This window comes from Phalacrocorax aristotelis, chromosome 3, assembly GCF_949628215.1.
Source record: "Phalacrocorax aristotelis chromosome 3, bGulAri2.1, whole genome shotgun sequence".
Classification (NCBI taxonomy): Eukaryota; Metazoa; Chordata; class Aves; order Suliformes; family Phalacrocoracidae; genus Phalacrocorax; species Phalacrocorax aristotelis.
In genome coordinates, this window is record NC_134278.1 from 131,143,067 (window position 1) to 131,171,024 (window position 27,958).

The 27,958-nt window shown below is 45.7% G+C and overlaps 1 protein-coding gene across 3 annotated transcripts in view; it reads left to right on the top strand.

Annotated features, from left to right (window-relative positions):
- The window catches only part of LOC142055585 (sodium/potassium/calcium exchanger 3-like), a 273,389-nt gene that overhangs the window by 109,762 nt on the left and 135,669 nt on the right, over positions 1–27,958 (top strand). For all 3 annotated transcript variants that reach the window (XM_075089713.1, XM_075089697.1, XM_075089698.1), the window contains exons 5-7: positions 5,128–5,212; positions 7,130–7,233; positions 26,868–26,942. In XM_075089713.1, coding sequence (XP_074945814.1) covers positions 5,128–5,212; positions 7,130–7,233; positions 26,868–26,942 — 264 coding nt within the window. The remainder of the gene's footprint in view (positions 1–5,127; positions 5,213–7,129; positions 7,234–26,867; positions 26,943–27,958) is intronic.

The following is a 27,958-nucleotide window of genomic DNA, read 5'->3' on the forward strand; positions in this document are numbered from 1 at the left end:
ATTTGTTGACTTTTGCATGGAAATATTGATCCATGGGGTGTTTCTGAGTTTCATATGCCATAGCTTAAAACTTAGAAACCTCCCAAAATTCAGGCTGGGAAAGAAAAAATGCACAAGAGAATTTAGATGTATTAGTATTTAAAAACAAAACCAAAAAACCACCTGGGGAGGGAGAGATGCCAAGCTCTCGGCTGGCTGCCTGAGTGCTGGGTCCTGCCCCCGTGTGTGGTCCTGGCCCCGTGGGACAGAGGAGCTGTGCCTCCCCCCGCTCCCACTGCCTGGCTGGAGAGGACCTGCACGCCGCTTGTGCGTCCGCGCCAGAGCTTACCAGCGCCCGGTGCAGCCACTGACAGGGAGTGCTGCCTAGCCAAGGTAGATGTGCCCTGAGCAGACCTACGCCAGAGCTGGGTTTGGCTGCTTGGACTTTAGAAATGAAGTCTTAGTTTGGGTTCAGGATGCTGCATATGTGCAGTGCATATGCTTTCCAGGGCCTTTCGGCTTTGCTGGTGCAGTGCCCAGCACAAGAGTTCACAGACTGACAGCTCTCCAGGTGCTCTGACCGTTCCTGCTGTTGCCTTGCGTTTGTGTGTCTTTGCAGATGTCTTTTCAAAAATGCTAGGCCCTACCCTTAGCTGATATAAATTAAAACCTCTGGTGATTTACCCCAGTTAGAAATCGTGGATCTTGTACCTTGCCTTCAAAGTCATGAGTTTCATACCTTATGTTGTGTTGCTATAAGTTGTAAAGCAGCAGGGACAGCTAGGTCAGCTGTAAAGAAGCTCTTGAACATTTCCAGCAATTGCAAGGGACTCTGTCCCTCTTTTGCTAAGGTTGGCATGCTGAAATTTTAGAAGATGAGGAGTATGTTTTAGCCTAAATCATCTCAGACAGCTTCAGGGTGAACACAGACCACGCACCTGAAGTGGCAGTGAGCTCTCTCCGACGTAGGTCTCAGGCAATGAAATCTTTGCATGTAGGAAATATGGTTTAGTCTCGCCAGTTAGACGTCTCTGTCAGCTGGAGGAGATGTCTGCCGATCTGCCGGGCCTAAGTGTCACTCATCAGGGCACAGGCTGTTCCTGGCCCAAGGAGGAGGTGTGGGAGATGGCAGGAGAAATTATTCATGCTGACAGCCCTGATGGAAATGGTCTCTAAACTAACCTGATATTTGTAGTTCAGCACCCTGCCATGCCAGCCTTTTTTGCATCATCAAAAAAAAAGTCCCTAGGAGATCCCACTATTTTGGTGCATAGGTATTCAGGTAAGTGAAGGGTGACAGCACAAGACAGGACAGCTTCTGTCCTGCAAAATTGCTGCACTGTCTAGGGCTGAATCTAGGCAAAGCTACTGCAAGGTTCAGGGGGAGGGAACGGAGAGGTTGATGTGGAAGTGGGGATGGGAGATGCTGGAGATAGAGATGTGCTGAGTGAGTTAACCTCCCCATGCCCAAGCAAGGGAACCCTGCTGGGAAACGTGGGTCTAGAGGGCCAGCTCAGGTCACTGTAAATGAACAAAACCCGAGCTGAGTAAGCAGTGTCCAGGACAGGCTTGTATTTTGGGCTGCCATTGGTATGCCCAAGGGCAGGCCTGCCACCCAGAGGGACAGAGGTGGGGGCAGGAAATTGAGGGAAATTATTATTTCTCTTTACTGAGTACTTGTTAAATCCCACCTACAAGTGTATTTTGATTAGTGGCCTTGCTTATGGCAGAGAGGTTTGACCTGGGACTGTGGAACGCTGGCTCCTGTGACAGCTCTGCCATGCACTCTCTGAGTGACCTCAGACAAGCTCCATCGCTTGTCCGCACCTCCGTTTCCTGCACTGCTCAGTAGAAATGTTGGTCCTTGACTGTATTTACAAATCGCGATAGGAAACACCATGCACAGCATTAACGGTTTCTAACTTCACCGGTGGTAAATCTAGTTATCGTAAACGAGAGGCTCACAGACTGGAGAAGTTCCTCTCCTTTTACTGTCATTAGCTTTCTACAGGTGCAGGATCTGTGCATCTCTACGCGTGCCCCAGAAGGTTGGTTATAGAGGTACGAGTGTCAGAATTATGGTGCCGTTGGTTCTTCTGACACGTTCTCAGATGTGTTTGGGTTTGTACAGACATCTGATGTCTAAAAAGCAAACACTGTCCCCCTGAGACTTTAACATAGTATTTACAGGCCCCTGGGTCCTAGAAGGCTGCTTTCAGTTGACCAGATCTTTACTTTTTGGTTCTTTGTTGTCTTCTCAATGGTACATAACAACTCGTTATGTGCTTTAACACGTCTGAACCATTGTGTTATCCAACACCACCAACAAAATATGATAACAAGTTTTATTCAATTCTGTGTGAAAGAGAAAGCTTAGCAACAGGACACTAGGTCTAGTATATTTGTATTAAGAAGTTACTGTCCAGAAGAAAGAGACTGTGTCATTAGTGATTATCAAAATGGGTCAAGTAAATGGATCAGAATTTTGCTATCCCAGAAAAGGTTTTTCTCACCCCTTAGGTGACCTTCAGGGGCATTCAAGTCCTTTGATTTATGTATTTTATGCATAATTAAGCAGTTCTGTAATTACATGATAGCAAAAGAAATACGCATTCCTGCTTTCTGATCCAACTACTTTTGATTTTATCAGACCAGAATGGCTTGTCTTCAAAACATCTAGCTTTTTGTGGTTTATCTTTGATGTTAGCACTCAAGAACGTGTGGGAAAAGGCTTCAGTCACTTTGCAAGGCCTCTGCAGCCTTTGGTAGTACGCACACTTGCCTATTTTCCTAGGAAAGGGAAGGTTTTATTGCTGCCCAGTGACAGCAGATGCTACCACCATTGCTCACACCAACCAATACTCTCCCCACGTAAAGACCGTGTGAAATGAGCAGGCTGACTTGGAGATCTTTGTGCAGGAGATGACTGCCTGAGTGTTCCTCCATCACCTGAGATAAGACCTGTGATGTTTTCAAGGGTGTTCACTTGTTTGTTAGTGCGCAAAACATAATGGAGAGAGAGGGAGGCGGAGAGAGCCCCTTGCCAGAACTCGTACCTAAGGTTGTACCGGGTATGGCAGTATCTGTAACACACTTAGTATGCAATGGTAATGATTTGCTGCTGACCTAAGATCTACCATCAGTTGTCCATCTAACGCCTCTGTTGTATCCATCACAAAAGAATTCAGACCTCCTGCCTGAAGACTTTTTTTGGTCTTGGAGATCAAGCAATAGTTATTCAGCAGTTCCTCACAGTTTGGGTTAACTAATTCTAAAATGAATGCCCTTTTTCTGGCTTCGCTTCATCTAGTTTGGAAAGCAGTTGTTGAGTTAAACCAACAAGGCATTTGCACTCCCAGATGTGTGTGTTGAGATGAGAATTTGTTCCAGAACTCTTGCTATGTTAGACATTCACATTCTGCCTTAGTTCAGATGTACTTACAGTAAAGCTTGGTTTTCATTTGTTTACTAAAACAGCTTGTACTTGTGTTTGCCCAGCTACTCGCTGTTGTTGGTGTTACAGAGTGTTTACATGATGCAGCTACTGTCACATGTCAATTGCGAACGTTTGTCTGCAGATACCAGAGGATACATTTTTGCCTCCTACATAGTGTGCTGTATCTTCTGCTCTATTGTATTGACTTAGTCATCGTATGTGTTGCAATAAATTGTCTGGGAGCTGTCCTCAAGGGAACCTACTACAGCTTTAAATTAAACCGTCCCCACAGAAAGTCCAGCACAGCTGGTTTCGTTGGCTGATGGTCTTTTCTTTGAGAAGACACCATTGAGTTGCAGGCCAACTATTGTGGGATGACTGTCTCTATATTCTTATAGAGACTCCTGCAGAAGAAACTGGCCTTTGGGGATCTACTTCTGCTCCTATGGACGACTTCTACAATAGCTTTAGTCCTATGTACAATCATTTTCCATAATGCTATGTGTAATAAGGTTCCACAAGCTTTTATAGCAGTGCAGCAATGTCATGGTCTCCTGCTTAAAAAGCATTCCTGGTGAGGGCACATTCTTTCCTTTTTCCTTGTCCCCGTAACGTATGTACAAATTTTTTTATGTGTCAGTGGATAAAGTTACCTTCTCTTACAGGCTTAGAATATCCTTTGTGGGATCTTTAATCCAGATAAGGTTGGTGGGAGGATTTCTGCAATCCTTGTCTCTGTGCAAATGTGCTTTGGTAACAGTAAAGTTGCAGAGAAACCCTGCACCATGACAGAGGGAAGAGGGGGAAGGAAGGCTTTCTACGTCCTGCTAGGCTGGGTGTGCTGCTGCAAACAGCCGTTCTGCTAGGGAAGCATCCCCCTCACCCACAGCTGTTTTCCCCTTGCTTGGACAATGGCAGCCGCTGACTCGCACACGTGCGAGCAAGCCAGATTTGTGTAGTAATAGCTCAGCAGTTTATGGCCGTATGGCAGGGGGTGGCTTTTTTTAGCTACTCATTAAACCATGGAAGGTGCCAGCAAGGCATGTGGTCTTTAACAGCCTTGTCGTGTTTGCTGAACAGTGACTTGTGCAGATGGAGCAGTGGGAAGCAGAAAACATAAAGGAAGTAATTAACCAAGTAAATCTTTGGAAACAGCATATGCTGATGAGGTTTTTCGTAGACTAGCGGGTCCTTTCCCCTCCAGAAACCCCCATTTTAGATAGTCCCTGGGCAGTGCTAGGGGAAGGCTGTAGGAGGTAAGTATCTTCCATGGTGACGCAAGTGAAAGGGGCTGAGGAGAGGCTAAATGTCCGAGGCTGAAATGATACCAGGGAAGGTGGCTGGGGGTGAACCAAGCTTGAGCTCCAGCCCTGCCCTTTACAGGCCAAAATAGATGAGATAAGGTGTGTATTGTTGGGGTCATGGAGGAGACAAAGAGCTGTGACTGGTGAAACTGCCTCGCCGTTGTCCAGAGTACTGCCTTTCTCTCCTCTGTAAGGGGTATCACACCCACAACCTGCCCTCTCTGCAAGGAGATGCTAACTTAAGTAGCCAATGCCCGTGATAACTTTCACCTATATTTAAACTCTAGTAACATAAAACTTTATACACATTAGCAGTTTCCCACTCTTGGCAGACAGTTTAACATTTCTAGATGAATTCCTTCACCCTCTCAGTGTTGTAATCAATGACTCTGATGTGTTTTTCTGCAGCGCTTGCATCTTAGCGAAGATGTGGCTGGGGCAACTTTCATGGCAGCGGGAAGCTCTGCTCCTGAGTTGTTTACATCTGTCATAGGTAACTAACCTGCTGCTGCTTCTTGAAACCTCCTGGCTATTTTTCAGAGTTGAAATGGGATTGCTTAGCGCCTGTAACATTAGCTATAATACCTGGCCCTTCCCTCGTGGGCACTCACAGGACTAATTGTGAGGAATCCTCGCTAGATGAAGCAGCTCTGAAAAAGTGCCATTATCCCACAGCAGGGCTGCCTTGGAAGTGGTTTGATCTGATGCCATCAAACCAGGGCCAGTAGGCAGTTCACCTTAACTGTCCGTTATTCTACCTCACTGTAGCACAGCCAAACTGCACAGCGTTGAGCTCTGCACGTGCAGCCTTCTCCCCTCCTATCCACCCTCCCACGCTATCTGCCACACCGCCTCCAGGATGTAGCGTGAAAGGATGCACGTCCAGCCTCCTGGGTTGGTAACCAGGTGAACTCCTTGTGTCCTCAGCTGCAGGTTCTCTGCCATAATCTCCACGCTGGTTAGTCTCCTAACACCACTTCCCTCTGGAAAAGCCAGAGTGGGGAGGAGAAGAGGATTTGAAATGCTTGAAAAGCAATTCTCTACTTATGGGAATTGTGATCAAGGGATTCAGCAGTCATTAAGTGTGTGAAACCTGGGAAACCTGTGTGGTCTTTCAACAGCCTTGAGCTAAGAGGGGACTGCAGTCAGCTGTTATAAAATGATGCTGTATGTATGCTACCTCGTGCAAGGGGAAAGTGCCCTTGCAGTTCTACTCATCCACATCTCTATTGGTAGGTGATCATCAGAGCAGCAGTTGGGAGGGTAAGGTGGGCACTCCATCACTGAGGAGGATTATTCTCAGCTTAGACCCTTAGATACTGTCTCTAGAAGATACTTCTATTTCAGTCACAGCTATCAGATGCAGAGCACAAATTAATTCACACAAAGCTGCATACTCTGCAGAGGTGTATGATTATGCAAGCAAAGCCTCAAAATGTAGGAACTTAAATTGGACCAAGTTGGGATTGTACTCTGGTTAAGGATAGTGCAGTAGCAGGGTGAAAATAAAACCAGATTCCTTTGGGCAGCTTAGAGAAGCCCTAGCAGTCAGGTCATTATCTTGCTGTGGTATCATCTACCAGATCCTGGGTGTCACTTGGCAGGTGACTGCTTCTGTGTAACATGTTTCTGAGAAAAGGATAAAGTGGGGAAAAAAATTCTCCAGACTACACTGCCTGGATAAATACTGTTGAAACTTTAAAAGCAAGTGGTGAATTTAAACAGACTGACAGCTAGCAAGAGATGGGGTGTTATTTTTAGGCTGACTTCCTAAGGAAAGAATTTTGTGCAGCACCATGATGCATGTGTCTGTCAGTTCAGCCCCCTCACTGTTAACCTCATTGTCCAATTTTAACCAAATTTGACAGAAGAGCTCTGAAAGGCGTATGTCACGTAGCCCCACAACTCATCCTGAGAGGCATCATTCAGCTTGCAAGTAGCTAGTGGCCAGGCAGCTCTGAATCAGCTCCAGCTCAAGCTTCTGCTTGCCTATGGAAGCTGGTAGAGATGGGGATAATGGGAAGAGCAGAGTACTGGTGAGGGGATGTCTGACAGGAGGTAGTTTCCTGCGGATTTGTGTCCAACCAGCTGCTCCCACGGAGCTTACTGCCTTTTATGATGTGTATTGCCATAATGTTGGATCGCAAGACCAGGAGGTTGGTCGCTTAGGCATGTCTGAGGTATTTGGTTTTCATTAGACAATCTGTCCAGCTCCCCTCAGAAAGCAAGTTCGGTGACCTTTATTCACCCTAGTACCTTTCTCTGAAAGTTGCCCTGTTAAATATGTGGAAAAAGTGCCAGTACTCGTACATGCCTGAAGACTCATTAATGGGGTGTGAGGTGTGCAATTTTTTGTGGAAAAATTCTGCTCTTTCCAACTTACACAGCTTGCCTTGAACTTGTTTTTCAGGTGTTTTTATCACAAAAGGAGACGTAGGTGTTGGAACCATCGTAGGCTCTGCTGTATTTAACATTCTCTGTATTATTGGCGTGTGTGGGCTTTTTGCAGGACAGGTAAGAGCATTTAATGATTCCTAACAGTTCTTGCTTCATCCTGTGCCTTGGCTGTACTGTGAAATCAGCTACCAGGTTCACAACCTTGCCCCAGATTTCTCTGGCTTTGTTCTTTTTAATAGGACCCTACGTTATTCCTCTTGCATTTTTGAAATGAAAAGCAGAACAGCAAATGTCAACTCAGGCGTTTTAAGCTGCCCAAGATATGTGGGTGGTCAAAGGAATAAAAGTTGGTTATTTAACACCTCCTCTTGGAAGCTATAGAAAAATGCGTTTTGATGTTTGTATCGGGTTCTTTCAAACCAAAGGAGCCAGGAAAGGTCTGTGCCTCTGGCTGGTAAAAATGCACTTCAGTGAGCCATGCAAGATGCCACTGAAAGAACGATGACACTTGTGGAGCGTCACAAAAGGTGCTGCCTTTGTGCAAGAGTTTGATACGTGTGCTGAGCTGGCACAACGTTGTTGGTGACTGGCATGACTTACGAAGTTGTGTGAGAAAGATACGGTCTTTGTTTGTAGTTTATCGCATTCTTTATATCCAGAATCACAGAATGGTTTACGTGGGAAGGAACCTCTGGAGGTCTCTGATCCAAAGCCCTCACCACCCTGACACCCCCAACTCAAAGCAGGGCTAATTTCAAAGTTGGATCAGGTTGCTCAGGGCTTTCTGCAGTCAGGTTTTGAATACTTCCAAGGGTGCCCCAAATTTTTTCCTCACTAGAGTAAGGCTATCCACTCCTAGTATGATTTCTGTCTGTTTTCCAGTGTGTCAAACTACTTATGACAACACAAGCTATTCATCTGTAATTAAAGTAATTAAGTTGTGAGATCTGAGCTGCTGTTTGAATTGCAGACATGTTTGACTGTATAGTTAAATATCTGAATCTGCATTCACCTTAGCACTTGCCAACCTGCCCAGTATTTTTACAATCTCATAAAATGTTCTTTGAAATGTTACTGTGCAGACTTATTTGTAAAGAGGAGAAGCAGAATAACATTATCAATACATGGCAATAGGATAACTAGCTCCAGAAGAAGAACTTTAAAGAAGGGGCTTGTCTAACTTGGTCAGTATGAGAAAGGATGCAGAGAGATTGGCCTTTCCCGGAAAAGTTTGTAATCCAATTTTATTTGCATTGGCAATGAACTTTTTTAGGATGAAGGTGAACATTTTCACTATGGGGAGGCTTCAGGAGAAGCCTACAGTGGTACTTTTTAGCCACCTAAGCTCCCTTGATTTGCACGGGAACGTGCAGCTCTATGCTGCACATGCTCAATAGGTTAGTGGTTCTACTGTAACTCTTATGTGAAAGCCCAGTTGATTCAGGCCAATTTTTAATGACCAAAGCTTTCCCAGGGCATGAAGCTGCGTTGCCTAGAGGGGAATCAGTGGGACTTTTTGCTCAGGTTGTTTTTCTCAAGCAAATGAAGATGATTAACTGTTTAGCACGATAGCTGAGGAGTGAATTCTGATTTTTACTCTCCACGGTATTGATTGCGTGCCTCAAACCTGCTAAGACACTAGCTACAAATCACAGCTTTCAGTGGAAAAGGTTTGCTAGAGTTTGGCAGTTGACAAGATTGTCAGTCTTCTCGAGAGACCGTTTACAGGTGGGAGATGGTTTTTTGTGAAGGATATAACACAGCTGAAATGCTCTTGTAAATGTCTTCAGCCTGCCAGGCCTGGTAGCTTTCAGAAGTTCATAGGGGGGATTGGCTGCTGTAAGGCATCCTAAGCATGGTCTGTGGGTCTCTTTCAAGCCAAGAACTGAGATTTGGACTGATTTGTCCCAACTTTCTTTTCCCTGGCTCTGCTAGTGATTTGTGTGAGGTTTTGTCAAGTCACTTAACCTCTGTTTGCTGCAGGTCAGCCCACAGAGGGTAGGTGAGATCTGGAATGATGGACGTCGCTGCATGGAATCATGATTTAAATGAGCAAGGAGGAAACCTCAGTTTAAATAATTCCAGTATTATAGAAAAAATCTGTTTCAGTTTGTGCTTTTCGTTTTTTCCCCACTCCCTACCCTTCACCAAAAAGTCATTTGCTTCTACTGGTGTGATACATCTTTTGTTACTATTAATAGGAAATTGGTTTTATTATCAATAGAGTATCTGTAGATGCACTAACATAGGTGCTAAATATGTTTGATGGTTGGATTTCAATTCTGATGGGGACCCGGATCTCAGTTTTGAGTTGCCTTGTAATGGGCCAGGTGAGCCTGGAGGCAGGCTGTCAGTCGAAGCTGCTTGCTATGCTCCAGCTCAGTTAGAGCAGGGTTTTCTCCTTTGAGCTCAGACCTGTGGAGTCAGCAGCTGGAGTCCTCTGATTTCCAGATGAGACCAGTGAGTCAATGGGCAGGGATTTACCAGCCAAATTTTGCTGTCTTGCGAGCCTCCCCCGAAGCTGCTCGGGACACTAACCTGTTTTCTGGGACTCCTGCCCTGGAAAGCAACATTCAGGCGTCTTAGTCTGAGGCTGGAAGGTTTTGCCATTTGTCAGGTGGGAGGAGAGAATTAAGCCTGCACCTGTGGCACTTTCAACCAGATGATGCTCATGTGGCCTTCATGTTCAGCAAAACCCATCATTAAATGCTCTGCTGTCAGGAGGTGGCTGCTCTGTTCCCCCTCTTTCTGTTTTACACGTGGGATGCCTCCAGCAGGGAAGGGAGAATTTCAGGACGATCACACCACTGATTTGTGCAAGGGTAGTTGCAGAGGGGTGGAGGTGATCTCACCCCTGCTTTCCTATAACACCTGCCAGCAGTAGCAGCAGTGTTCCAGCGAGAGCTTTCTGTGTGTTGATGGAGGGCAATTTGAAGCTGCAGTTGTGGTAGCGTGTTGGGATCCCGCTAGCTGGTCAGTATCCGACAGCACGAGATGCTGTTTGGATGCTGAGTTTCTTGGAGATGGGGGCAATCCAGGAGGTGGATGGAGAGCAGCATGGGCAGCTGCCCTCAGTAAACCATAGCTCCATGGCAGGGCTGCTTCATCCCCTCCTGGGGTGCTCAGAGCTGGGGGAAGAAATATCTCTATGCTGGAGATTACAGGGCAGCTGCCTGGTGGCGGAGTGCTTGGGAGTGCTGTATTGCCTGCGGACTAGGAAATCCAGAACTAAAACCTGCTGGGGACTTCTGCAGCATTTCCATAAGCACTCTTTATTTTTGCACTCTTTATTTTTGTTTGTTTTGTTTTTAACCGGTAAAAGGCTGGATTAAAAAGTACCGACCAGCTCTCTCCACGATATGTTTTATTTTTAAATTAGGTTGTAGTATATATGTGCTATGTTGGATGTATTATTCTTTGGCTTAAGAAAATACTGGGTTTGGCTACATGCAGCTTGTTTAAAAAAAAAGAAACAAACCCACAGCCCCAAAAAGCTGGTGTGCATTTCCTTGAACACCAACTCTAATTGACTATTTTTCTAAGCCTTTAATGGCTGCTAAGTGCACACTTCTCAGAATAAATCAGAATAGACATCCCACTGCTGGAACTGGAGAAGGAAGGTATGATGCCCATACCTCTATATGACAGTACACACCTAAAAACTGCATTAAAAGAGCATTGTTAAGGTTGAAAGTCAAACACTGAAAAGTTAGAAAATAGCAGTGTTAAGGTTCCTTGTGCAACCTTAATTTGCCCCCATGGTGTGTGTGCATTATTATACAGTCTTTAATTACAGGATCCCATGCTGGTTTCTCCACAGGGTCCCTGCCTCCTTCAGTGCACAGAATGGACTTTGCTCACTTAATGAGTAGCTATTCATTATTCTGTTTTCTCTTCATTGTTCAGTGTGTGCCCTTCTGCCTTATTTACCAGGCTCTATTCAAGCCCTGTTCCAAAGGCAGAAATATTAATTTCCTCTTGAACTTCTGCCGATCTCATCGCTATTGTATCTGAGCAGTTGATGAACAATTAATTAAATTTTCCCCAAACCTCTGTGAGATGAAAGCATGTTTTAAAGATGGGGAAACAAAGCACAGAGAGATTGAATACAAAAGAATAACTTGTCATTTTAGGGGCCCATTAGAGCTGGCGCGGGCCCGGTTTTCCGCTGAATGTATAGCAACCTGTGGCATGTTCTTTGTTCCCTCTGGCTCCAGATGCTGCTCCACCTCAGCATTGCACAAGGGTTTCCTTGCTGGGCTGACCTCTGTTTAAGTGGCCATCTCAATGTCCATACAGCCCAGCTCTCCTTGGGAGCATTCAGCTGTTATAGCCATATGTGAGCCCCTTTTCTTCTAGGTCCCAGCTCATGTTCCACCTTCTGCAAGGGGACACATAGAACACCTCTGTCATCATGAGCGCTGCCTTCATCTCTGGGACCGTTCTTGACATGAATTAAGCGACTTAACTATCTCATCTCCTAACATTTAGTGTTTGCTTTTGCCAGTGTGATTGTGTTCCTTCTAAGTACCCAGACACTCCAGGTTTCTTTCTGTTCAGTCTGTCTCCCAACCCCTGCCTCGCCATTTCTCGAGGCTTGAGAGAAAAGCTTTCTCCAGACAGATTTTTCCACCAGATTATGGGTCCACCCTGCAGCTGTCTCCTAAGTGTCTAGCTTTACACCGGTCCCACAGTGGTCTAGATCCCTTCTCTTCTCACCACTCCTCTGCTCTGCAGCTCCTTGACCTGACTCCTCTTAACCTGGCTAACTTTATCTGTGCTAGGGAGGCACCTTTGGAGGTATAGGAGCCTGATCTAGAGCCAGGGCAATCACATTTTCCACTGTTTTCACCTTCTCCACCAGCTGCAGACTTGGCAGTTCACGCTTGAGCACTTGTGATGCATCTGCCCTTACTCTGCCACGGCGAGGGGACTGCACCACCCCTGCTTTGTGATCCCAGCAGAGGCGCAGCCACCGTGAGAGGTGTCCTTCTGGGTACATCTCTGCAGTCATTAAAAGGCCTATAACAAGGTTCCCTTACCCAGCACAGCAAGTCTAAAATGGGAAGCCCCGCTGCAACCCCGTGCCCATGCGCTCTCCTTGCTTCAAACACCCAGCAGGTCTTGGGCTATGCTGTGTCTCGATTTGACACACTCTTACAGTGCTTGTCACCTCTGCCTTCAGAGCAGGAGGCTTCCCCATCCATGCTTGGCGTATGACGGAAATCGGCATTAAGAGCCATGGAGATCTCGGCCACTCTGCCTGCAGGCACCCAGGGTTTTGCTGCTAAGCCCTGCTTGTCTCTTGCCCAGGCTCACGTGGGAAGATGCTGCTGGGAGCTGGTGCTGTGTGAAGGGGAAAAATGCTTAATGCTTAGCAGTCAGTCTGAAATAGCTTGGGAGCACGCTGCCAGAAGCCCTCAAGCAAGGCAATAATTAGAAAAGCTTCTACTTTGTTTCTTTATTTATGTATTTAATTTTGAAATTTTAAGGAATTTATGACCTTGGTAGCACTAGAGCTCCAGTCCTGCAAGCAATTGCAGCCAAACTCATTTCTGCAGGTTGAGCTGCTTGCAGGATGGGTATCAAAAAGCTACACAACTTGTTTATACCATCTGCTGTTATGCCTCACTTTAGGGTTTCCAAATAACTGTGGCAGTGTTGTAATGCTCCTGAAGAGCTGCTCTCATGCTAAAAAACAATTGATGTAGATAAAAATCTGCTTTAATATATTGTTGTGCTCCTTTTTTCTTTGTGGCCCAAGCAGAAAGGACAAAGTTGGGCTGGAAAATGAATTGGTTTGAATGATGTCAACAGACTGGGGAGATCAACCATGTGGCTGTTGTGCGCCAGCCCAGAGCTGAAATTGTGTGTGTTACAAACTCTAGGGAAGGATTAACAAATGCAAGCAAGCAAAATTCCTTTAAACAACCATAAAAACATTTCTGTTAGTGTTAAGTATTATAAACCCCTTGTCTCCTTTGCTTGTTTTTAAACAGTGTTGAAAATTTGAAAAAGTCTCAAATCCAGTATAAGTCGGAGACACCCCTACCTATCAGACCCTTAAGAGTTGGTGGGCTTCTTACTGATTTCAAAACCAAGATGGTTCTAGATTATACAAAAAAATATTTGTGCCATGGTTTGTTACTGAAAAGTAGAAAGGTGTGTTTCAGTAGCCTGAAAGTGACGTGATTTTCTCTTCCAATTAGTGTTGATGACACTTTGTGGATCACCAGTGAGGATTCTGGACTGGAGGGGTTTGTTTGTTTGTTTGTTTCTGTCTCTTCTCACTGATACGAAAAATTAGATCTCCTGAAGTCTGTATCCTTGGCACAGGAGGACCAGTTTTCAAAAAGTGCAGTTTTCAATCAGTGCAGACTTGCCTGCGTTTTTGATGGTTGAACCAAAACCCACCTGCAAGAGCTGGATTTTATAAACTAGCATCCACACTCTGAAAATCAGATCTCTCTTTAAAATATCTTAAACTGGGCCTCTGGAAGCTGAAGAACTAAACCTCTGGTGCATTTTGAAATCTCTGTCCAAGGCATATTTAAGAGAGATAAATAAAGTTTGCCCATGTGGGTAGCTGAGTACAGCCCACTTCGCTGTAGCAGTGAGCCTTAGAAGCTTTTCCTTCTTTCTTCTTGCAAGTCACTCCAGCATTAAACAGTAATTTTTCATCTGCATGGCTTGATTTATTAATTACCATTTAACTGCTGTGTTTTTAATTTGAGTTCTAGTTTCTCTGTTTCACCTTTCCCCAGAACAAGGCAGGCTGCTCTGGGTAGAGCAGGGAACCATGGATGCTGGGTTGTGCCAGAGATGTTCTTGGTTTTTGAGAGGCTCTTCCAGTTATTTCTTCTGTCAAGGAGTCTAGTTGGTGGCCAGGCATCATTCCTCAATAAACTGGAGTAAAAAAGGACTACCTTGACCATCTGACCTGCTTCCTTCTGCTCCAGTGGTATTCTTTTACCTGAGAAAATACACTAAATTCAGAAGGCTCTCCTCTGGCCAAGTCATGGTAAACCCTTGTGTAAGTTGGGGATGCCTCTCAGAATCATCAGCTCCCATGCACTCAGTTTTATCTCAGTATGAAAATATACCTAAGAATTAGGTAGGTGTTACAAACAGTGAAGAGCTGAGACAAGGAAACCGAGCAGGGATTTAATAACCAGATAGAACATTGTTTATTGAAGAGACTGGGACTTTTGTAATCTATTTTTAACCTAGTTCTGTCATACAGTTGCATGCGTCTTAATCTTTTAAGCTTTAATTTCACTGACAAGTAATTCAGACTGGAGTCGTTGCTGACCCTTGGCTTTATGATTGTGCTCATGAGCTTTCTTTTTTTATTTCCCCTGGATTGTGGAGGAGTTTGGGGAGGGGAGAGTTGGAATGCTCTTTGTTTTTTTTCTTTGTTGGTCTGTGACCATTGGTGGAAAACATGTTAAATTGTGGAGAAGTAGTTTAAGGAGAACATAGTGCCAACTGTTGGGACAGTGCACTGCTCTTTTAGTCTGGGGCACAATGGTTTTTTGTGCTGGCAACACTTTCTAGTGACTGTGGGCCTGCTCCTTCACTGATAGAAGTCACTTGAAAGCAGACTTGAAAGCAAGAAATAGAGTAATAAGCCAGACAAGGATCCAGCACTTAGACTTCCACTGAAGACAGAATTTGTCCCAGAAGTCAGGGCTGTGGTCCTGGTGGGAACATATTGCTGCTGGCATGGCCACGTGTATGTGAAACCCCAAGTATCAGAGGAGCCAAGGGAGGATGCTGGTGGTGTCGTTCCCACTGTCCTACAGAGTCAGGCAATCGGTAAGCACCTTAGACTGCAGACAGGGCAGGAAGATGTCAGTGGAGTTTCATGACGGAGAGGGATCAGTTAATATAGAGATGCTGCACAGGGGTCCTCAAAGTTGAGAGGCTTTCTGTATGCCCTAGTAAGGTCCTTGCGCACTCCCAGAATAGAGAGGGTGCTCCCAGCTGTTGGGCCACCAGCAGAAGGCACCTGCTGCCTTGGCTGCCTTCCCTGCTGCTGTCTGGGCAGGCAGCTCAACAGGCTTCTCTCTTCATCCGTCTTTGTGTTTTATCAGAGCAATCGGGGAGGGTGTTCACCCACTGTAAAAGCAGGAGAGGGCTCCTTTTCCCTGGGGTTTTCCTGCTGGGATGTTTGGCAGTTGCGGGCTGCAGAGCAACTCCAAGTGATAAAGCAAAATTAGATTTCTTTCCAGCTCCCCCTTTAAGACAAGTGGTGTTATATTGGGAATTGGAGATTTGTGGATTTATAGCAAATTTGTAGTCGTTGTGTGAGCAAACATGGTTTGTGTTAACCACGCAGTCTGTTAACCAGAAAACACTGAAGGTGACTTTGTCCTGTTCTCTGTGAGTGTCATGCCATGTCCCCACAATGCCGCTGCATAACATCAACCTGTGTTGGTGAACGAGCTCTGTCAGAGGTACCTGTCACACCATAACCCTTTTGGTTTCCTTTTGGAGAGGTCTGATGAGCTCTACAAGCATTTTGTCATTCCCAAAGTAACTTTATTTGCCAGAACTAGGCCAGCAGCATGTATGAAATAAGTATTCCTGCACTGGGTGCCAGTTTAGCAAAGTGGCTAATAAATGCTTAGATCGAAGCCCTGCTGCTTGCATCATTTTTGTCCGGTGAGGTACACAAGCCTAGACTTCATGGTGTCGGGGGCCTGGCATCTGCATCTAAGTCAAACCAGAAACTGCACAGTGAGGTCAGTGAGATTTGACTTACTGATGATTTTCTTTTTCTACTCCTAAGGTCCTTGTTGCTGTTGTGATAACACCTAGCAGTGTCAGTTGTGGATTAAAACTCCACGGTACTGTGCGTTACACAAATGCAGAGCCAGAACATAGCTCTTGAGCCTGAAGGCTGTTGATCAGTGTACATGACAGGAAACAACAGGAGAGACCGAGCGGGCAGGCGGGAAGGTGGAAGGAAACACTGCCGGAGCAGCAATGTGGGCGCAGCGAGCCAGCTGCTTGACACGTAACAAGTGATATATGGGCTGCGTGGGCACAAGAGGGGTTTGGCCTTGGTGGTGTGTTTATAGGAAGCTCCTTTCCAGTCCAGGGACGTCACTGATGATAGAGGACCAGAAGACCATCTTTTGCTTCAGGAAGATGTGATGGGGGCTGATGTAAAATGCGGATCAGATGCCAGGATTGCTGTCTGAATGGTGAACGATCCAGGACTGATCTGGCCGTCGTGAAAGTTGCTGTGATATTTTTTTTTTTTTTTTTTTTTGGTATTAGCCTTTCAAAACCTTCTTCACAGAGTTACATTCAGTGGTAGGCAATCAGAAGAGTTCAAAATGGGTTCCTATCAGCATCAAAACAAGTTTGGTTCCTAACCTCCCCTAAACACTGTCACTGTTTGAGGTCAAGTTTTCTGTCAAAATTCACATACAGATCAATACCTTGGACTTAACCATTGGTAGGATTTTTTCTTATATCTGTAGTGTAAAAGCAAGGGAAATCACAAAATCTGTTTTTATGTCTGACAAGGACTGCCCAGTCTGAGGACACTGGGAAATGTTTACCCTGTGCACGCCTTTCTGTACCATGTCTACAGCTGTCCTTAAATTCTGCTGTGAATCCTGCTCAGAATTGCCCGCAGTCCAGGAGACTTCTGCAAATGCAGGTCTTTGGGGTCCTGCTGCCTTGGCTCTGCGGGAATCTAAGCTAAAAAGATACCGCTGATCTGAATAACTCATGGACAATTATGAGTACCAGTTGAGCAGGGAAATATTTTTGGCTTTGTCCTGACGTTTGGAGAGCGTCCACTGTTTCCATTCTGAGGATGTCACAGAGACGGATTGCTGCCGCAGTAATGAAAATATCAAGAGCTGCTTAAAAAAGCAAATATTCTTGGGGAAATAATGAGAATAAATTGATTTGGTCCGCAATGTACGAACTGGGAGCCGGAGTGACAGCTGAACCACTGGCTAACCAGTGGTAAAATTAGGGGGCTGGTAATTGGAAGGAAGCTTTCCTCCCAGTGAGTCTATTAGATCAGAGCTGCTCAGCAATTACTGGCTTAGAGAGACATGTATTTTAAGGCCTGGATTTTTTTTTTTGGCCTGACCCGTGCTCATATTCTATGTTTCACTTAAGTTCAGTGGGGAGGGGTGTTTAGTATTGGTCAAAGCCCTGATCAAGCCCAAATGCTACATTGTGGGATTCTGGTGTCTTTGCCAGGAGGTACTCAGTAAGGATTATGGTCAGGGGACTGAGCTGGATCCTCACTGTACAGTGTCCGGGGATGCGGGGACAGCTGTGACCCCAGCATGTCAACAGCAGGGAGACATCATGGTGGGGTGTAGAAGGGAGCGTCTCCATCTGCTCCCTAGCATTTGGTCCAGGACATCCTACTGTGCTGTTAGGCGCAGCACAGGAGCCTTTGGCTGATGTCGACTGCCTGCTGGCTTTCCAGGAAGGCTGCACAGGCGGCAGTGGCTTTCCATGCAGGAACCTTATAAAATTTCAGCTGTCGCAGAGCAGTTCAGCATGCTAGGAGGGGGCATGGGATCAGGGACTCGTGCTGTGATGAGATAGTCCCTGGTGCATTTGCCTGGCAGTTTGGCAGCCAGCCTCACCTGTCCTTCACCTGCCCGATGGGGCTGTCCCAGCTGGAGCAGGAGGCTGCTCCAGCCAGCACGGAGAGCTTTGCCTTTTCTGCGGTTTCTCACGCCTCTGCAGCTCTCTGACCCCAGCTCCTCACAAAACGTCCAGAGGTGTTCGGACGTTGCTGTCACTGATGTTTCTGTTCCCTCCAGGGACCGCAAAGTGGGAATAAGCGTGATTGACTCACAGGTTCATGTCTGAGTCTGGCAGATGATCACTGGAGGAACAGCAAGGGGGAAAAGTATACCCTGTGATCTCTGCTGTATTTGATTTGCAGCTAATGATTATTAGCTTCTGACTGACTGATTTGCTTATTGCAGATTGGATATAATAGTGCCTAAAACAAGGGAAGTTTTGTGAAAATTAACTTGCAGGTCCTGATGGTCCGGCAGTTCCTCTCTTTGTAAACAGTGCTGGAAGCAGCAGTATTTATCTTAAGAAATGTCTTCCTGCCTCATATCTTCATTAGAATTGCTATAGGACTGATACACTCAACATCAAGAGAGAGGGAAAGTGTGCGCAGAATATTAAACATGCAGTTGCTATTTCCCACCTTCTTCTTGGTCATGACCTTTCAAAGAACACAAAGTCTGTAGCCTCTGAATCACAGATATCACCTTTAGTGCTCCCTTTGCTGTTTTCCTGGCAGCCAAACCCTGCCAGGTGTTGTGGGCTGCCTTGCGACAGGGAGCACCTGCCTCCACCCTGCCTGCATCCCCACGGGGCTACCTCCAGAGCTGGCTGGAGCTGGCAGAAACCCTGCCATCCCTTCTGGCAGGATTTGTCGTCTTCAGGGACAGGAAGGGTTGTGAGCCTGGTTTGTGGGACATTTTACTAAGCAGGCAAAGGAGATTTGGTTGAGATGAAATGACCTCAGAGAAGGTGTTGAAATGCATTGGAAAGGCCAGTAGTGTGGAAGGATGAGGCCATAAGTCACATGGCAGACATAGACGTGGATGAAGGTTGCACTCAGGAAGATGCAATTGAGATGCCAGGAAAAAGGTCCCACTGGTGAGGGCTGGGAGCCTCTGAGATCCTCCTTGGCTGATTCTGTGTCTGAATTACAGAGTCGGTCAAAGTGCCACCAGGAACTCACCGCTTTCTAAACCGTACTAAAGTCCTGGATATGGGATTTCTAGCCCATGCCTCTTAGCTGAGGCACAGCCCCGTGTTTTGCTGAGGGAATGATGCTGGTGAAAATGAGGCCTCCAAGTACCTCTGGGCAGGCTAATGAATGGTTTGCAGCAGCAAATGAAACAGGTGGATGCTGGTAAGTTGAATAACACTAGGGCAAAAAAGGAGATAAACAGAGAAAATCTGTCAAAACAGAGTTACATGTGAACAAGGTGGGTATGAGTGAGAAATGAACATAGTGCAACAGCTCAGTAAGTGTGTATCTCTGACATTTGTGGGTCCCCCATTTCTGAAGGGTTTCAGCCCTGTGCTGTCCCACATGCATTTATTCTCCAGTGCTGCTGCTGGGTAAAGAAATTCTTTTATCTCCTGTACAAGGAAGAGAGAGTGCTTAATTAACTCACCAGAGCTCAAACCATAGGGCTGGAGGCAGAACAAGGACTGCATTGCTTCAGTCCCAGGTGAACACTGCACCCTCCAGGCTAGCTCTCTTCTTTAGTATGACATATGTGGATATGTCTCCCAGGAAATGTGCAGTGTGTCTGTGGTGGCTTCCTGTTGAAAGTCATAGATGGATCTACAGTCTAATTTAATATAGAGATGAATACATATAAGGCAGTGTCACTCTCACATTAATATATGATGCTTCATTGATACCACAATCAGTGAGGATGAACAGGCAGGTGGCAGGATCCTTGTAATTACCTGAGCTGAGCAAGGAGTTCTTAAAATAATAAATGGCAAAGTTAAAAGGCAGAGCCTGTGGCTTGTCAAGGAAAACTGAGAAGCCCTGAGAAATCAGTTCCTGTCAGGGCTGTCCAGAGAGTGAAGCCCTTGACAGATTCACCAAAGGCAGTCAGGGATATTTGGCTTTTCAGAAGTCAGGATTTCCCAGGCTGCTGTCAAGACAGGCAGAAAGAATTTGGCTTTTCTTGCTTTTCCATACAGATTGACAGATGCCAGAGCAGCACAAAACCTGAGGGGTCTTTTTAACTTCTCTGGTTTGAGCTGCTGTCTTATGAGGGATGTTTCAGTTCGGTCGAGTGGTCATGGGTCAGAGGAGAGTCCCTCAAGGTGTGGACTGTCCAGAGCAGTTTGCTGTGGCCACCAGCCCAGAGATTCATCTGGCTTACAGCCCACTTGCAAGTTGTCCCTGGAAGCATGAGCTGACTCCAAGGTCAACCACCAACTCTAGTCCTGGACCAATTTCCAAGGGCTCAGAGGCTTGCCTGACATCACCCAACACATGGGAGCAATCATTAACTGCATATATATCCACACACAGACATATGCAGGGCCTAAGGAGTGGGACCAGGAGTGAGCCATGGCATATCATGGTCCCCTGCTTGGGCTGGCAGAAGCTTGGTGGCTTATCTGGTGAGGGAGGTTGGGTGCTGCTGGTGTTCACCCCCCAAGAGATGTACATGCCCAGGAAGATTTCAGAGCTCTGTTGCAGGAGACCTCTGTCTGTGTGGGAGAGACACCATCTCTGTGGCAGACAGCAGCCCTGGCTAATTGGTGTGTCTTTGTAACGATGTAAGGGCTTCAAGGAACTGCCCCAGAGGTTTGTTCATATTCCAGAAAAGCTCCATGATTTTTTAAGTGCCGTTTGTAGAAACTGTTAAGAATCCCTTTATTTCTGTCTCATTCACATATGTATCTTCTTAACTGCTATGACTTTACAGATTTGAATTAACCTTAGACTGCATTTAGCCAAATAAAAAGCAGTGGAACCTATTAAATTTTACCTGAGCATGGTGAAGTAGATTTTATTCTTATTTCTACCCAGCACTGACACAGATGACAAACTGCTCATAACTTTAAATTTGCAAGTGAAGCGCAGTTCTATCTTTAACATAAATGTCTGGCATACGAGGATCCATCCTTGTAGGCAGGTTTTGCTGTGTCCAATCAAGTCATTTCCCTCTCTCCCGAGTACCTGGTGGAGAAAGTCTCTCAGTCATTTCATGGAAGATATTTTAATTTTCTGCTTGGCTCGGCTGAGCAGCTGTGACTTCAGGATGATTGGTTGGATTTGCATAAGGTCATTACGATCCAATAATGATGTTTATTGCTAAGACATCTGCCATTTATATTCGTGCAGAGCAAGTAAAATTAAACCTCAACTAATATCACTGTTATTACCAATGCAGTTAATGACAATGAAACCCATTAACAAGTGAAGATTTCACAGTGTACTGTAGGTAATTCAACCCACCGGAGCGATAGTAGGCTGTGTGAGCACAGCAGGCTCTCTTTAAATGAATGCTGTTTTGGTTGTTACTGGGGTTGTGTTTGGACAGAGGAGCGACCGAGGTCCACACAATACTAAGTGGTATCACTACCACATTCTGGAACTGTGCATGTGTTGCATCTGGATGGGTGAATAGCAAAATATGTATGCACCCTGAGGCTTCTCCCTTCCTCGTTTTCTTTAGCTGTGGCTCAGATACTTCAGCTGATAGGCTTTGCTGTGGCCTGTCTCTCTTCAGTGGGTTGCAGCAGTGCTTGGGTTTGGTTGCTGTGAGGTAAAAACCAGGGCTTTGTTCGGGACGAAATTCTGCAAACCACAGGGAAGTAAAGTGCTTCTGGATTTCATCTTCCCATCATCTTCAGGATGACAGCTGGTACCTGAGGTAGGGCCCTTCTTATTTTTGTATAATTCCAAATGCATAAGACATGTATTAACTACAAACTACTGCCAGTCTAATTTCCCTGAAAATCTGACCCCAATCTCCACCTGAGTGCACTACGTACTGTAACATTGGCCAACAGTTAACCATTTATCTTACTTTGACATGAGATCCTATTATATTATCGCAGGGCTGATTTGGAGTTGTGTCAAGGATTTGCTGAATGGTAGTGTCAGGAAAACAACACCTTCTGGAAGGGACCCCACCAGGCTTTAAAAGCTACCCCTCGGCTCCGAGAATAGCTCCTGCAAACCATCAGTAGTGTCCAAGGAATTTCCCACTGCATGTCTTGCTGCAGCTGATTGAAGATGCTGACACAGCGTGCTGCTGGCTGATTGTGATATTTCAGGGTGCCTGCAAGGTATCAGAGTGAGTAAGAGTTTCGTCAGTCAACACAGAGGAGCATTCAAAAACCAGATCCCAGCCTCTGTTAGGGTGGTATAAGAGCTTCCCTAATTGCTTCTGCGCAATCTATATCAAACAAGGGCAGCATGAAGGCTGACCCAGATTCTCTGCTTCTGGATGCCTTTTGACAATCCCTTAAATGAGAATTTAAATGTATTGAATGAAAACTTGAGGGAGCAGCATCTGCTGTGGAACCACCCGGTTGCCTGCCTGCTCCTCTCATCCCCAGCCTTAGCAGAGCCTGGCAGTGGTACGTATTGCCTTGGCTTCCTGTGTCTGAGGAGGGGGGGAAAAACAGCAGCAGGGAAAAGGGGGTTTGTGTTTGCTGTCTGTTTTCTTCACCTGTCTTGCAGAATTGCCAGGTAAGGCTGTCTCAGTTTACAGTTATCTTTCACAATGTAGCTGACTCTTAGAAGAAAAAGAGCTTTGTGGCTCTCAGTACAGCCTCATCCAAACCTTGCGGAGTAAAATTCCAGACAGGTGATTAGTTTGGGAAGACCCTTGGACCCCAGAGCTGCATGGGAGGCCAACCCAAAATAGCGACCATGGTCAGTCACTAAGGACCGTTTGCTTGGGGTGCAGTGCTGTAGGAGATGTGTTTGTATTAGAACTACGTCTAATGAATTAGAGTTGTTCTACCACTTCCCTTTAAAACTCATGAGAAACATTCATCTTTGTCCAAAAATGCATTCTGCTGAACAGCAGTCCGTCTCTGTCAAGATCTAATGTCAATGAACCAAACTACACACAAGGAGTCAACAACACCATGTGCACGTCAGCCAGGAAGGAGGTGTTTCCAGCTGTGAGGCACTGAGCACTGGATGCACTGTCGGCACATCTCTGTTGATCTCCATAGAGTCTTAAGGCTAATCGCCACAGGGATTGTCTTTAATCTTTTGACATCCTTGCCCATTAACAAATCAAGTTATTAGCTCTTAATACCTGAAAATCTAGACCTTCTGTGCCAGAGGGTAATAGAGAAGCAAGATTAGGAAGACTGCTTCCAAAGCCTAGCATTTCCAGGCAGTGTTTGTAGCTGATCATTCAGGCCAAGAATGCCAAGCAAAGGAACGGGCCATGAGAGGAGGAGAAGCCCTGGAACAATTCAGAGTGAAAAAGATCCCGGAAGAACGTGGAGGGGCTTAGATAACGTTCAATATGGTTCCCCTGGAAAGTTGAGCAGAGAAAATATCCAGCAGCATATAGCTCTCTGGACTGCCTTGCCGCCTTAGTTGGCAGCAGCAGCACAAACATCCTTACTAAGGTAGCAGCAGCTGTGTTCTGCATCACACGCTTCATCTCAGGCCCATCACTGTAGTGGGGAGAGTAGGCGAGTAGCAAGCTTTAAAATAGCCAGCTGGATGGCCTCTGTCACCAGGTCTCTTCTGGATGGGAGAAGAGCTTCTGCACTACAAAGGGGAGAGAAATAATATGGAAGAGCAAATGAGAAACCAAATACATACTATGGGTCATTTACCCGTAGGAATGACATTGCGGCATGCAGGTGAGTGTGCACTATGGGTCCTCATCTGTGTTGGGGTTGCTCTCATTTAAGCCTGGACTAAAGAGATCTTTTCAGCTCTGGGGATGTCAGATTTAGCCCCCAGTGTAGTAGTCAGGAGAGGGCTAATGGTCACTTGTCTGGGGTTTGAATTTCGAGTAGTTCCTTCAAATGGAGGGAATGTGTAACCTCGCAATGGGTGGTTTTACAATTGCCTCCTTACACTCAGCTCCCAAAAGACCAGCTCCACATTGGGTTACAGTATTGCTGATTTAAAACTCAAATTTGATCGTGTTTTTACCCAAGCTGATTGCTTCCCTGATTTCCTTTCTGTCTTAGTCTGCTAAACTGTTAACAGTGTGTTAAGATTTATGTGGAGTGCTTGGTTGCTGCAAGACTATATGGCACAACTTTGGCATTCAAGGTCTTGACGGTTATAACTAGACTACGTGAGTCTTGTCAGTAGGCTGAAAGTACTGCCATTTCCCTCAGTGCTAATTAGCTCCTTTTACCCTCGCTGCATGGTTACCTTATGTGCATGACTTTCCTATATCAGATTGCTCTTCCCAGTGATCAAATAGTTCAAAGACTTTAGTTAAATGACTCAAGCCCTAAGGAGAGCTGAGATTTAATCGCCCTGTAGTTATTGCATTAGGGAGACCTACTGGGATGTCTGTGAAATGTGAGCTGTCCATACAGGTCCCAGGCACAAGCACGTTCCCTTCAATCCAATCTGAAATCAACGCAAGAGTCCTTGTGATTCCCACAATATCTTGGTCAATGACTTTATTGCACTAGGTCCCTGCTAGGTAGTTGCATTTAAGCATCTGGATCTTAATGTGCTCTTTCAGGTGTCAAAGAACAGAAGAGATACTAGCTTGACTCATAGTAACGGGGACATCCTGCTTGCACAAGTATGCTGTGCTGCATGTTTGACACCCCTTAAACCCAGGAGAGAGTTTATGAGAACAGCGACAGTTGCCAGCAAGCCTGCTCATGTGGGGTTTGTCTTTTGTTTCAGAAATGTTCTAACTTGTATTATGCAGATCTTAAGTTTACAGCTATAAAATCCCCACCGGCATCCATGCTGAGAAGAGTGCATAGGACCTTAAGCAGTGTCATAAAAGCTGAGTGGAATAATGTAAAATTATTTTATAAACTGTCTTACAAAAATTGCTCAATCAAAATGAAGGGACCCACTATCTATAAGATGTGAGATTTAATTAAGGATCTCTGAATAGAAGTATGAACCCAACTCCAGGTGTCTACATTTGGAAATTTCCGCCATAAAGCATCTCCATTCATCTATCCCTACATGTATTCAAATGTGTTGTCAGCCAGTAGAAATCTAATCTGACTCAAGGACTTTAAAGGCCTGCTTTTTTGCTTTAGATAGGAGTTTCTTACATGTCAGTGGTTGCATAAAGAGACTCTACACTGGGAATGAATTACATCAACTTTAAAAAGCCATAGCATTAAGAGGCTGCAGAGATTTTTAAGTATCTTTTTATACCATTTGTTTTCCTAGCAGTTCTGGAAAATTCTAATATTGTGAGAGTTAATATGCAGAGAAATCAGGGAAACTACTTGTGCTAGCACTCTGAAATAGGACCCTTTTTTAGATATCATAGAAATGAAAATGAAGTTACTGTTTGTTTGACTGAATTCAGGCACAAGCATGACTGGAGGTTGTGGTCAGAAAATTTGTTTACACATTCAGGGGCCAGATCCAAATCAGTGTAAATTAGCCATCTCCCATCTGCCTCCTTGTGGTTGGTTAACCACCTGTGAAGGTTGCAACCCACGGTGTTTGAAATGCACTCCAGAAATGGGAAATAAAGATTTGAGGAGAAGCTTCTACCGAGGGGACTCCCTGAGACTGCAAAAAATATTGTAGTGAAGATGTTACCACCACATGACTGCTTTTAATCTGCCTTTTTGAATACCATTAATGAAGTTATATGCTAACTTATTCACTGGTACTTTCTTCTTCTAAGATCGGAATTGCAGGCTCGTTCAGCCCACAGTGACGATTCCTCATTTCTGTGGCTTTGGAAGGTGCTAAGTGAAATGAACTGCACAGCAATCTCATATTCTCTTCTGTTGCATAAAAATTCCTGGGTTTTGTTCTTAACACTCTGCTGCAGTGTTAACTTGAGTTGTGTCCCAAAGCCTGTGCAAATGGACACAGAGCTGTGGTGATACCTGTCCGTGTGGTGGGTGAAGCTGTGGCTCTGCCGAGGTTCAGGCTAGCACCGTGCTGGGATCTGGCTGCTCTGTGCTATCAGACTCTTGTTTTGCAGTGTGACTTCTGCTGCCCAACTTATCCTCCCCTGAATCAGTCAGCATGGGTCAAGTTGCCATTTTTAGAAAGGACAAGCCTATCATTCAGCAGTCAAACATTCCTGGAATTTTTGTATGAGATGTATATTGTGTATGAGATGGCAGCAGCTGGACTCACAGTGGATGTAGGCACGTGGTGGTAGGACAAGGATGGGGAGGGCCCACATCGCTAGGCAGCAGCTGGAGACTGTGCCTGGTAGTGCTCCCGTGCCTACTGGACCATTGCATACCTTGTGCTCTTGCTTAGCATCTCAGGCTGGTTTCCTCTCTCAAGGAAGGCAGGAGTCCCAGACTGGGGGAAATTAATACAAGAAACAGATGTGGACTGTGGGGTGTGTGGAAGAAGTGGTTGTTGTCCTGTTCCAGAGACTTGACAGGGCTGTTCATCTCCTGTGACCATTCTCTGTCGAGACACTCATTGCTGAGTATCGGTGCTGGCATAGGAGGGCCATGCTGGTAAAGCTGAGCCCCTTCCTCCTGCCCTGACAGCAGCAGCACTCGCAGTGTCCTCTGTGGCAGGCCGCCCCACACTTGCCTGTGGTTCAGCCGCCCCTGGCTGCAGCACACAGCCAGACCTGGGGGACAGCTCAGCCTGTAGGGAATGTGGTGTGTGCGTGTGGGAGGGATTTCAGGGGGAAAGGGTATCAGGTAGCCAGCTCAGCTCATGGGAAACTACTCTGTCACCCATAAATACCTGAGACTTGATTCCCCTTTCCATGGCTTGGACAACACTGGTAAGATTTAGCATGGCTGTGACTGCATGAAAGTCATCTGCTGCCCATGGCCTTATACCTTTTACTCTTCAAATTTGGCTATCCCCCCATCTCCCTATCGGCTGTTCCTCGAGCAGCTGCAGAAAGCCAGCGCGTCTCCTGGCTTGGATCTCCTCTTCATGTCCTAGCATGTGTGGGGTCAGCTTACACAGAATGATGGGCTTACCTTTGGCACACACTGTTAGCATGGCAGTCATGCTGGTGAGAGCCTGGCTGATACCCTCTCTTTGCCTGTTTTCCCAGGTCGTTGCACTGTCGTCATGGAGTCTCTTGAGAGATTCAATCTACTATACACTGTCTGTTGTTGCACTCATTGTGGTAAGTTTTTGAAGGTGGTTTTTCTGTGGAAGCCCATGTGTCTACTGCCACCTGTAAAGGGAACCTGCTAAGAAATCATAATCTTGTAGCTAAGATCCTAGCTTCAGGAGTCATGTGGTTTTCTGCTTGTGGAATAATGTACTTGTGTCCTCCCTGGTTCTGTAGAAAACCTTGCCCCAAGGGTGGGAGATCGAGGAGTGTCCAGAGCACAGAGCGATAACTGGGGAGAAGTGCTGTGTCCCAGTGCAGCCGCAGGGTCCAGAGCTGAAACCCCATACTGCAGCCCTACCTGACAGTGACCCTCACATCTTCCAAAAATTATCTAACTGACCTGTAAGGAGGCAGCATTTGTGCCCAGAGGAAAGAGATCCTCAACAACTACAAAACATGAAAGTTAGTTTTTCCACACATAATTGGGGCAGGTATTGTTCAGTGCATACTAGCAGCAAATCCTCTAATGAAGGCTACAGTTTCAGAAATTCTTAGCGCTGCTCCTAATCTAGCTTTCGTCAAGCTCAGTAAGTACTCAGAATCTCTCAGAATCAGGCTACACAGTGAAAAAAATGTTAGCAGAGGTGTTTAGATAAAGACAATGCCATCAGTTCAGCATTACCTTTGCAACCAATACCAAAAAATGTGAGGAAATATAAAAATGGAGTTTCCTGGTTAACAGTTGCTACTTTTCCTTCCCCCCCCCCCTCCCCTTTTTTCCTCCCTGGCCTAGTGTAGGACCCTAGGTTCCCTAAGAAAGGAAGGGTGGTTTTATGAGGTTAACTTCCATACGTAAGCAAGAATGGAACCTTAGAGTCAGAAGATGAAAACTTGCATTTCTGAAGTTTGCTCTCCTCCTATTAGTCACAGTTTCAAGAGTGTGTTTTGGTTTGCCTTCATTCTGCACACGCCCATATACTATACATATTCTGTAGGTACAAAGGCCTATATCTGTCTAATCTCAGAGGGTTTGCCTCAGCCTGTTTGTACTTTTTTTCCCCACACTGCAAGGTCATGCTTTTTTG